This window comes from Oncorhynchus masou, unplaced genomic scaffold, assembly GCF_036934945.1.
Source record: "Oncorhynchus masou masou isolate Uvic2021 unplaced genomic scaffold, UVic_Omas_1.1 unplaced_scaffold_4047, whole genome shotgun sequence".
NCBI classification, from domain to species: domain Eukaryota; kingdom Metazoa; phylum Chordata; class Actinopteri; order Salmoniformes; family Salmonidae; genus Oncorhynchus; species Oncorhynchus masou.
In genome coordinates, this window is record NW_027010447.1 from 968 (window position 1) to 12,868 (window position 11,901).

The 11,901-nt window shown below is 46.2% G+C and overlaps 1 protein-coding gene across 1 annotated transcript; it reads right to left on the reverse strand.

Moving 5' to 3' along the window:
- Nucleotides 1–3,194: 3,194 nt before the first annotated feature.
- LOC135534865 (vam6/Vps39-like protein) lies at nt 3,195–9,598 on the reverse strand. The gene is made up of 9 exons (XM_064961677.1): nt 9,435–9,598; nt 8,985–9,093; nt 8,515–8,580; nt 8,299–8,363; nt 7,499–7,541; nt 7,263–7,357; nt 6,991–7,089; nt 3,853–3,945; nt 3,195–3,543 (listed from the first exon to the last, which is right to left on the reverse strand). Exons 2-9 carry the CDS (start codon nt 9,055–9,057, stop codon nt 3,337–3,339), a joined length of 741 nt encoding a protein of 246 aa, XP_064817749.1. The 5' UTR covers nt 9,058–9,093; nt 9,435–9,598; the 3' UTR covers nt 3,195–3,336.
- Between the last annotated feature and the right edge of the window lie 2,303 nt (nt 9,599–11,901).

Sequence of the window (11,901 nt, forward strand, 5' to 3'; positions counted from 1 at the left end):
GAGGTGAAAGCCTTGGCTTGCAGCCCACCGAGGTGAAAGCCTTGGCTTGCAGCCCACCGAGGTGAAAGCCTTGGCTTGCAGCCCACCGAGGTGAAAGCCTTGGCTTGCAGCCCACCGAGGTGAAAGCCTTGGCTTGCAGGCCACCGAGGTGAAAGCCTTGGCTTGCAGGCCACCGAGGTGAAAGCCTTGGCTTGCAGCCCACCGAGGTGAAAGCCTTGGCTTGCAGCCCACCGAGGTGAAAGCCTTGGCTTGCAGGCCACCGAGGTGAAAGCCTTGGCTTGCAGGCCACCGAGGTGAAAGCCTTGGCTTGCAGGCCACCGAGGTGAAAGCCTTGGCTTGCAGGCCACCGAGGTGAAAGCCTTGGCTTGCAGGCCACCGAGGTGAAAGCCTTGGCTTGCAGGCCACCGAGGTGAAAGCCTTGGCTTGCAGGCCACCGAGGTGAAAGCCTTGGCTTGCAGGCCACCGAGGTGAAAGCCTTGGCTTGCAGGCCACCGAGGTGAAAGCCTTGGCTTGCAGGCCACCGAGGTGAAAGCCTTGGCTTGCAGGCCACCGAGGTGAAAGCCTTGGCTTGCAGGCCACCGAGGTGAAAGCCTTGGCTTGCAGGCCACCGAGGTGAAAGCCTTGGCTTGCAGCCCACTGAGGTGAAAGCCTTGGCTTGCAGCCCACCGAGGTGAAAGCCTTGGCTTGCAGCCCACTGAGGTGAAAGCCTTGGCTTGCAGGCCACTGAGGTGAAAGCCTTGGCTTGCAGGCCACTGAGGTGAAAGCCTTGGCTTGCAGGCCACTGAGGTGAAAGCCTTGGCTTGCAGGCCACTGAGGTGAAAGCCTGGTGGTGCCTTCCCATGAAGCGACTACACCCCCTCCTGGTGGGGAGATGTTAGCCTAGTTGGCTGCATTCTTAAGCCTACAGCGTTCAAGGCTTTGCATTATAATAATCATCCACTTCATGACATGAGTTTTGAATCGAGCAACAAGGAAAGGAACATTTTTTTCTCGACAAAAAAGGCTTGACACGAAGGGGGTTCGAACCCATGGTTAAAGTGCACTACGGTCTTGGTCAACCACTTCAGCAGTGGGCCACTATGGTCTTGGTCAACCACTTCAGCAGTGGGCCACTACGGTCTTGGTCAACCACCTCAGCAGTGGGCCACTATGGTCTTGGTCAACCACCACAGCAGTGGGCCACTATGGTCTTGGTCAACCACCTCAGCAGTGGGCCACTATGGTCTTGGTCAACCACCTCAGCAGTGGGCCACTATGGTCTTGGTCAACCACCTCAGCAGTGGGCCACTATGGTCTTGGTCAACCACTTCAGCAGTGGGCCACTATGGTCTTGGTCAACCACTTCAGCAGTGGGCCACTATGGTCTTGGTCAACCACTTCAGCAGTGGGCCACTATGGTCTTGGTCAACCACCTCAGCAGTGGGCCACTATGGTCTTGGTCAACCACCACAGCAGTGGGCCACTATGGTCTTGGTCAACCACCACAGCAGTGGGCCACTATGGTCTTGGTCAACCACCTCAGCAGTGGGCCACTATGGACTTGGTCAACCACCACAGCAGTGGGCCACTATGGTCTTGGTCAACCACCTCAGCAGTGGGCCACTATGGTCTTGGTCAACCACTTCAGCAGTGGGCCACTATGGTCTTGGTCAACCACTTCAGCAGTGGGCCACTATGGTCTTGGTCAACCACTTCAGCAGTGGGCCACTATGGTCTTGGTCAACCACTTCAGCAGTGGGCCACTATGGTCTTGGTCAACCACTTCAGCAGTGGGCCACTATGGTCTTGGTCAACCACCTCAGCAGTGGGCCACTATGGTCTTGGTCAACCACCACAGCAGTGGGCCACTATGGTCTTGGTCAACCACCACAGCAGTGGGCCACTATGGTCTTGGTCAACCACCACAGCAGTGGGCCACTATGGTCTTGGTCAACCACCACAGCAGTGGGCCACTATGGTCTTGGTCAACCACCACAGCAGTGGGCCACTATGGTCTTGGTCAACCACCTCAGCAGTGGGCCACTATGGTCTTGGTCAACCACTTCAGCAGTGGGCCACTATGGTCTTGGTCAACCACCTCAGCAGTGGGCCACTATGGTCTTGGTCAACCACCACAGCAGTGGGCCACTATGGTCTTGGTCAACCACCACAGCAGTGGGCCACTATGGTCTTGGTCAACCACTTCAGCAGTGGGCCACTATGGTCTTGGTCAACCACTTCAGCAGTGGGCCACTATGGTCTTGGTCAACCACCACAGCAGTGGGCCACTATGGTCTTGGTCAACCACTTCAGCAGTGGGCCACTATGGTCTTGGTCAACCACTTCAGCAGTGGGCCACTATGGTCTTGGTCAACCACCACAGCAGTGGGCCACTATGGTCTTGGGGTCAACCACTTCAGCAGTGGGCCACTATGGTCTTGGGGTCAACCACTTCAGCAGTGGGCCACTATGGACTTGGTCAACCACCTAAAAGTGATGGTGATCATGACTGATATTTGACAAATCCATAAGGCGCTTTGCTTTTCTTTTCACGGTGCATGATAAATGTCCATATTTCATCCATAAAACCACATGGATTTCGTTAAACCCGCAGTAACATCTGCATGTGACCAATAGACGTGATAAACAGAAAAAGCTGCATTTTTTCATATATGCGAAAATGTCTAACATTAGTAGTAGTCTTGCCAAGATCAATGTTGGCACACAACATTCTGTTATAGACCAAAAGGATCAAACGCAAACATTGAATTTTTAGGTTTAAAATATCTATCCTCTAGTGGTTGGGGGTGTGACCTATTTTAAGAAATACCATTGGTTGGTGGATAAAGTCTAAACTCTTTGATAGGCTGATTAAAATAAAAAATACAATAAAAATTTCAGAATATAAATCACTGTCACCTGGCGAGGTCAGCACAGGGCTAACGTTTGCTATGTTATCTTATGGGACCAGCTATAATTTAGCATTCTCTCCCGTGCAAGTTAAGCAACAATTTTTTAAATTAGAAACATTTTAAATTTAAAATGGCTGCTTATGTTCGCAAGTACGGCCCCATCATTTTCAAGTTCCTACCATAACACACTGAATGGTCCAAATATAAAACGAAGTGGCATTCAGTCTGTAGACGACAAAGCATAGCCAACAGTAATTCATTTGTTTTAGTGTTTAAAGTAATATTGCATCGTAAGTGTGAAGTAGGCTACACAAAAACTTGAAACAAAAAGTAGCAGCAAGTCTGTAGACAAACAATATGGCGTTAAGTCACTTAAGCATAGCCATGACACAATACCAGGAAGGCAGGATATGAATCTACATACTGCTGAGCCAGGGGAAAGAAACTATAACAAGGAAACACAAGTACCCATATCAATGGGGATGTCAGTCCAGTTGAGGGCACACTTCTGAGTGCAGACCCCCTCCTCGTTGAGCACCACCGTGAGGTCATCCTGGCCCACCGCCACCTTCCCATCAGCCAGGGGAACCACCAGGGGCTCCAGCTGCTTCCCCGTGGGGAAGAGCTCCTTGATGGAGCCACGCCCATCCATCTGGAGGACAGACAGAGAGAGGTCTGAGGATACAGAGGGGTAAAAACACACAACCTCCTCCTATCCACTCCTGTCCTGATTCGGAGCTGAAACAACTGACCAGGTGAAAGCTCATTATAAGCTTCTACCATACCATTGTTAACTTGTCAAGTCTTCTCCAATCAGTGCAGACAAAGAGGGTAATTGACAAAGAGGTCAAAGCGCCTCTTCATAATAATAGCTTGTATACATAATATATATTATATTAGAAGTTGTCTTCCACAGGTTCACATGAAATCCACAGTGTTTCCTGTTTTGTGCCCCACTGACCCGGATGAGGTAGTAGTCTCTCTTGAAGCCCACACAGATGGAGTTCTGACACCAGGCCATGGACTTCGGGATGTCTGGAGCAGAAAAGTCTCCCTGAAAGACAAACAAAAAACACTTACTGGTTAACAAAATCCTTCTAAATGTGAGGATTTTCCTCAATCGTTCCCATGTTCCCTGGTAAGAGTCTGTCCACTCACACGCCCATCTTGAAGGCCTGGAATTTCGTGTTTTTATGGGTAAGGTCATTTGGCCTTCAAGAGGAGCCCAATCTGCCAGGCCACCGAGGCCACCTGCCAGGCCACCTGCCAGGCCACCGAGGCCATCTGCCAGGCCATCTGCCAGGCCACCGAGGCCACCTGCCAGGCCACCTGCCAGGCCATCTGCCAGTCCACTGAGGCCATCTGCCAGGCCATCTGCCAGGCCACCGAGGCCACCTACCAGGCCATCTGCCAGGCCACATTGAACTTTGAACTTTGCGACCTTTTGCCACATTTCAGGCTTCAAACATAAAGATATAAAACTGTATTTTTTTGTGAAGAATCAACAACAAGTGGGACACAATCATGAAGTGGAACGACATTTATTGGATATTTCAAACTTTTTTAACGAATCAAAAACTGAAAAATTGGGCGTGCAAAATTATTCAGCCCCCTTAAGTTAATACTTTGTAGCGCCACCTTTTGCTGCGATTACAGCTGTAAGTTGCTTGGGGTATGTCTATCAGTTTTGCACATCGAGAGACTGACATTTTTTCCCATTCCTCCTTGCAAAACAGCTCGAGCTCAGTGAGGTTGGATGGAGAGCATTTGTGAACAGCAGTTTTCAGTTCTTTCCACAGATTCTCGATTGGATTCAGGTCTGGACTTTGACTTGGCCATTCTAACACTGGATATGTTTATTTTTGAACCATTCCATTGTAGATTTTGCTTTATGTTTTGGATCATTGTCTCTTTGGAAGACAAATCTCCGTCCCAGTCTCAGGTCTTTTGCAGACTCCATCAGGTTTTCTTCCAGAATGGTCCTGTATTTGGCTCCATCCATCTTCCCATCAATTTTAACCATCTTCCCTGTCCCTGCTGAAGAAAAGCAGGCTCAAACCATGATACTGCCACCACCATGTTTGACAGTGGGTATGGTGTGTTCAGGGTGATGAGCTGTGTTGCTTTTACGCCAAACATAACATTTTGCATTGTTGCCAAAAAGTTCAATTTTGGTTTCATCTGACCAGAGCACCTTCTTCCACATGTTTGGTGTGTCTCCCAGGTGGCTTGTGGCAAACTTTAAACGACACTTTTTATGGATATCTTTAAGAAATGTCTTTCTTCTTGCCACTCTTCCATAAAGGCCAGATTTGTGCAATATACAACTGATTGTTGTCCTATGGACAGAGTCTCCCACCTCAGCTGTAGATCTCTGCAGTTCATCCAGAGTGATCATGGGCCTCTTGGCTGCATCTCTGATCAGTCTTCTCCTTGTATGAGCTGAAAGTTTAGAGCGACGGCCAGGTCTTGGTAGATTAGCAGTGGTCTGATACTCCTTCCATTTCAATATTATCGCTTGCACAGTGCTCCTTGGGATGTTTAAAGCTTGGGAAATCTTTTTGTATCAAAAACCGGCTTTAAACTTCTTCACAACAGTATCTCGGACCTGCCTGGTGTGTTCCTTGTTCTTCATGATGCTCTCTGCGCTTTTAACGGACCTCTGAGACCATCACAGTGCAGGTGCATTTATACAGAGACTTGATTACACACAGGTGGATTGTATTTATCATCATTAGTCATTTAGGTCAACATTGGATCATTCAGAGATCCTCACTGAACTTCTGGAGAGAGTTTGCTGCACTGAAAGTAAAGGGGCTGAATAATTTTGCACGCCCAATTTTTCAGCTTTTGATTTGTTAAAAAAGTTTGAAATATCCAATAAATGTCGTTCCACTTCATGATTGTGTCCAACTTGTTGTTGATTCTTCACAAAAAATACAGTTTTATATCTTTATGTTTGAAGCCTGAAATGTGGCAAAAGGTCGCAAAGTTCAAGGGGGGCGAATACTTTCGCAAGGCACTGTACTGTCGGAATTCGATAAGGGCGCGTGTCATTGCATCCCAGATGTGTCGGTCTTCACTGGTAGGCTACTTCAGAGCTGAGATGACTGAGCAGGACTCGATCACGTGACGGCCGTTGGCTAATAGGAATTGATATATCTGAGACAGCCATGTCAGTGAGCGGTGGCTTCGGGCGATTGGCAGCCAGGAGAAGGGAATTAGAATATTCAGCCTGACGGCAAGGTAGGCATTTTTGCAGCCACACAAGGGTGCATCACCGGCCATGGCTGTTGATGCCGCCGGGAAATCTGAGGCCTGCCATCTTGTCTCCCTGTCTCACCTGCAGCTCATAGAACTCCCTGTCTCACTTGCAGCTCATTGAACTCCCTGTCTCACCTGCAGCTCATAGAACTCCCTGTCTCACCTGCAGCTCATAGAACTCCCTGTCTCACCTGCAGCTCATAGAACTCCCTGTCTCACCTGCAGCTCATAGAACTCCCTGTCTCACCTGCAGCTCATAGAACTCCCTGTCTCACCTGCAGCTCATAGAACTCCCTGTCTCACCTGCAGCTCATAGAACTCCCTGTCTCACCTGCAGCTCATAGAACTCCCTGTCTCACTTGCAGCTCATTGAACTCCCTGTCTTACCTGTAGCTCGTAGAACTCGCTGTCTCACTTGCAGCTCATAGAACTCCGTGTCTTACCTGTAGCTCGTAGAACTCCCTGTCTTACCTGTAGCTCGTAGAACTCCCCGTCTCACCTGTAGCTCATAGAACTCCCCGTCTTACCTGTAGCTCGTAGAACTCCCCGTCTCACCTGTAGCTCATAGAACTCCCCGTCTCACCTGCAGCTCATAGAACTCCCCGTCTCACCTGCAGCTCATAGAACTCCCCGTCTCACCTGCAGCTCATAGAACTCCCCGTCTCACCTGCAGCTCATAGAACTCCCCGTCTCACCTGCAGCTCATAGAACTCCCCGTCTCACCTGCAGCTCATAGAACTCCCCGTCTCACCTGTAGCTCATAGAACTCCCCGTCTCACCTGTAGCTCATAGAACTCCCCGTCTCACCTGTAGCTCATAGAACTCCCTGTCTCACCTGCAGCTCATAGAACTCCCTGTCCTTCCAGTAGTACAGCTGAAGCTTCTTCTTCACTGCAACACACATCCTCAGCTGGGCCTCTCCTGAAGGGGACAGCTGCAGGAAGATAAAGACGAAATGTCCATTGTCACAGGGAAAACAGAAATTTGTGATACAATTTCATAGATTTTACAGGGAATATCTTTACAGGAGCTACAGATAAATACAATCAGCTGGTTCGCATCAAGACATTTACAAACTATGTCTCCGTCACCAGAGCTGTATTTTACCTGCAGGTCACAGGCGAAGAGCGTTGCCCCTTTGGCCTTGGAAACCACAGTAATCTGCTGAAAGGTCAATAGGTCGTGGACATGGATGTTGTTCTCTGTAGAGAGAGGAACACACGTGCAGACACACACAAACAGACAATATTTAAAACAACCTTTGACCTATGGATTACTGAGATAACCAACCTCATGTTCATGTGAACAATATGGCCGTTTGTTTGCTGAGGAAAATGTTTTACCCAGTAGACTGATGAGGATCTTGTACTGTGAGACAATGAAGAGCTGCGAGGAACAGAAGAAAGAGACCAGAGGTGAAACTGAGATGGTGACAATGGTAACCTGAGTGAGTGGCAGTGTAACGGATGTGAAACGGCTCGCTTAGTTAGCGGTGTGCGCTAAATAGCGTTTCAATCGGTGACGTCACATGCTCTGAGACCTTGAAGTAGTGGTTCCCCTTGCTCTGCAAGGGCCGCGGCTTTTGTGGAGCGATGGGTAACGACCAATGTAACAGTATAATTTTAGACCGTCCCCTCACCCATATCCGGGCGCAAACCATGGACCTTCTGCACACATCAACAACAGTCACCCATGAAGCATCGTTACCCATCACCCCACAAAAGCCCTAGCGGCCCTTGCAGAGCAAGGGTAACTACTACTTCAAGGTCTCAGAGCAAGTGACGTCACCGATTGAAACGGTATTTAGCGCGCACCGCTAACTAAGCTAGCCGTTTCACATCCGTTACATCAGTCTGTGAAGTCACCAACTCCTTGTCAGTCAAGGACAACAACGGAATCTGCCAAAGCACATCACAGATCTGGAACAGGGCTGGGACAACAGTGGCTCCTAGATTTGTTTCAATCTACGGTACTTTTTGTTATTTGTAATTCCTGTCACATCAAAAGAATGTGAAGTGTGCCTACATTACCAGAGACAAGTCACTGAGAGGGGTCCTCATGGGACAGTGCCTTAAAAGCCTGGAGGGGGAGGGACAGAGAGAGAGACCTCCCAGCCCCCTCCATCCTCACTTCATCGGCCTACCTGCTGGATCTTCTTGGAGAAGTTCTTGTGTGATTTCTCCAAAGTCACCTCAAACCTGTTGGTACCTATGAGGAAGAAAGGGAGAGCAGATATGTTTCCTTGTCTGCTACAAGATGGAGGTAGTAACACTGGAAACTATTGCACACCGAAGCCAACAATACACACACAAAAACACAGGACAGAGACTGAAAGCAGAGGTCTCTCTCTCTCATTCACCTGCATCCTTTTTGATTCTGTAGAGCAGCAGATGACCTGGTTTGGTCCCAACTAGAAGCCAGTCCTCTGTGACGTGATAGGAAATAGGAAATAGAAGGACCTCAGCATGGTCATGTCCCAAACGGCACCCATTTCCTTATGTAGTGCACTACTCTTGATAAGAACCAATAGGGCTCCTAGGAATTAGGGTGCCATTTGGTACACACCCTATGAGGACATCAACTGGGAAGCCATTAAAAATACAATGCTATTCATTAAATAAATCTCTCCGTCATCGACAGGGTGGCCCAAGACAGGGTGACTTTGTTTACAATTATATGTCACCTCAAAACTCATCAAGCTATAAACTGGTAAAGATATCAGCTGGCTAACGTTAAAATGGTAAACAAACCAGCCAGCTAGAGTGGTCTTGTGTTGTTAGTTAGTTAAGAAAGAAAGAAAGAAAGATAGATAGATAGATATCAACTTACCCCAGGCCGCAAGACAGTCAATCTGGAGAGGCAGTTTCTCCAGGATAGGTACCGGTTCGTAAGCGTCATGCATTGTGGAGCTTTCCTGCTAGCTATATGCTAATGTTTACTTAGCCAATCAGTATGACAATAAAAAAAAACACTGTCACGTTGAGCAACGTTACAAGACACAACTACAATATCATGTCTACTCTCTCCACCACCCAACCGATCAAACAGTTTATTTAATCCGTATTGGTGACTTGAAGATAATTCCTGTCATTTCGTTGAGGCGATGACATCCAAGCAAGTTAAATCCCAAAATTAATCACGAAGAACTTCGTCTATCCAGCTAGCTGAATTAGCGTTAACAAACACACACAAATGCTAACGAAGCTAGCTAGCAAGCCAACTAAACTCCATATCCATCATCCCATTACTAGTCTTGACCCGATCACTTGATAAACTTACATTTTGACAAGAAAAGCAGAAATGACTAGATAAATAATATTCGTGCAAATTACTCTGTTTGCTAAAATGTCAAATCAAAAAAAAAGGCTAGCTAGCAGGCTGGCTGGCTAGTTCCGTCTGCTACAGACTCGGGTTCTGCAGACATGTGACTGAAGTCGGTACAACTCACCAGGGACGAATTAAAACAAGACGCACATTCACGATCCGTTAAGCACCGGGTCGAGGAGAGAATACCGGGCATTGATGTAGGAAGCGTGGGTGAACAACACGCAGGTCAATTCCATCTCAAATGAATACTATTTACATGTTGTATTCATTTTGTATAATTATAACAACGTGGGATTAATATAAATACAATTTAATCGCAGGATAAACAGCAAAAATACATACAATAACCTTACAAATAAGACATTACAATACAGACTCACCTTAATGTTGTCCTTATTTCCTGCTACAAAAACATACCAAAACCCTGGCTGCAATGCATGACAATCTAACAATATAAAACCATATAGTGTACAAGAATAATTAACTAGTCCTGGACTGGTCACATATTAGAGTTGAATAAATAACTAGTCCTGGACTGGCCACATATTACAGTGGAATAAATGACTAGTCCTGGACTGGCCACATATTACAGTTGAATAAATGACTAGTCCTGGACTGGCCACATATTACAGTTGAATAAATGACTAGTCCTGGACTGGCCACATATTACAGTTGAATAAATGACTAGTCCTGGACTGGCCAAATATTGCAGTGGAATAAATGACTAGTCCTGGACTGGCCACATATTACAGTTGAATAAATGACTAGTCCTGGACTGGCCACATATTACAGTTGAATAAATGACTAGTCCTGGACTGGCCACATATTACAGTTGAATAAATGACTAGTCCTGGACTGGCCACATATTAAAGTGGAATAAATGACTAGTCCTGGACTGGCCAAATATTGCAGTGGAATAAATGACTTGTCATATACCTAAAATTACCTTAGGTGGTAGCAGAATACTGTGGTAGAATAGATTGAATAGAGTGGCAGAATAGAGTGGCAGAATAGATTGAATAGAGTGGCAGAATTGAGTTGCACAATAGATTGGCAGAATAGATTGAATAGAGTTGCAGAATAGATTGGCAGAAAAGATTGAATAGAGTGGCAGAATACTGTGGCAGAATAGAGTGGCAGAATAGATTGAATAGAGTGGCAGAATAGATTGGCAGAATAGATTGAATAGAGTGGTGGCAGAATAGATTAAATAGAGTGGCAGAATACCTTGAATAGAGTGGCAGAATAGCTTGAATATAGTGGCAGAATAGATTGAATAGAGAGGCAGAATAGATTGAATAGAGTGGCAGAATAGATTGAATAGAGTGGCAGAATAGAGTGTCAGAACAGCTTGAATAGAGTGGCAGAATAGCTTGAATAGAGTGGCAGAATAGATTAAATAGAGTGGCAGAATAGAGTGGCAGAATAGATTGAATAGAGTGGCAGAATAGATTGAATAGAGAGGCAGAATAGATTGAATAGAGTGGCAGAATAGAGAGGCAGAATAGATTGAATAGAATGGCAGAATAGCTTGAATAGAGTGGCAGTATAGATTGAATAGAGTGGCAGAATAGATTGAATAGAGAGGCGGAATAGATTGAATAGAGTGGCAGAATAGATTGAATAGAGTGGTAGAATAGATTAAATAGTGTGGCAGAATAGAGAGGCAGAATAGATTGAATAGAGTGGCAGAATAGTTTGAATAGAGTGGCACAATAGATTGAATAGAGTGGCAGAATAGATTGAATAGAGTGGTAGAATAGATTAAATAGTGTGGCAGAATAGAGAGGCAGAATAGATTGAATAGAGTGGCAGAATAGATTGAATAGAGTGGCAGAATAGAGAGGCAGAATAGATTGAATAGAGTGGCAGAATAGATTGAATAGAGATGGCAGAATAGATTGAATAGAGTGGCAGAATAGATTGAATAGAGAGGTGGAATAGATTGAATAGAGTGGCAGAATAGAGAGGCAGAATAGATTGAACAGAGTGACAGAATAGCTTGAATAGAGTGGCAGAATAAATTAAAAGAGTGGCAGAATAGATTGAATAGAGTGGCAGAATAGTTTGAATAGAGTGGCAGAATAGAGAGGCAGAATAGATTGAATAGAGTGGCAGAATAGAGATGCAGAATAGATTGAATAGAGTGGCAGAATAGATTAAATAGAGAGGCAGAATAGATTGAATAGAGTGGCAGAATAGAGTGGCAGAATAGAGTGAATAGACTGGCAGAATAGATTAAATAGAGTGGCAGAATAGAGTGGCAGAATAGATTGAATAGGGAGGCAGAATAGAGTGGCAGAATAGAGTGGCAGAATTGATTGAATAGAGTGGCAGAATAGATTAAATAGAGAGGCGGAATAGATTGAATAGACTGGCAGAATAGACTGGCAGAATAGATTGAATAGACTGGCAGAAT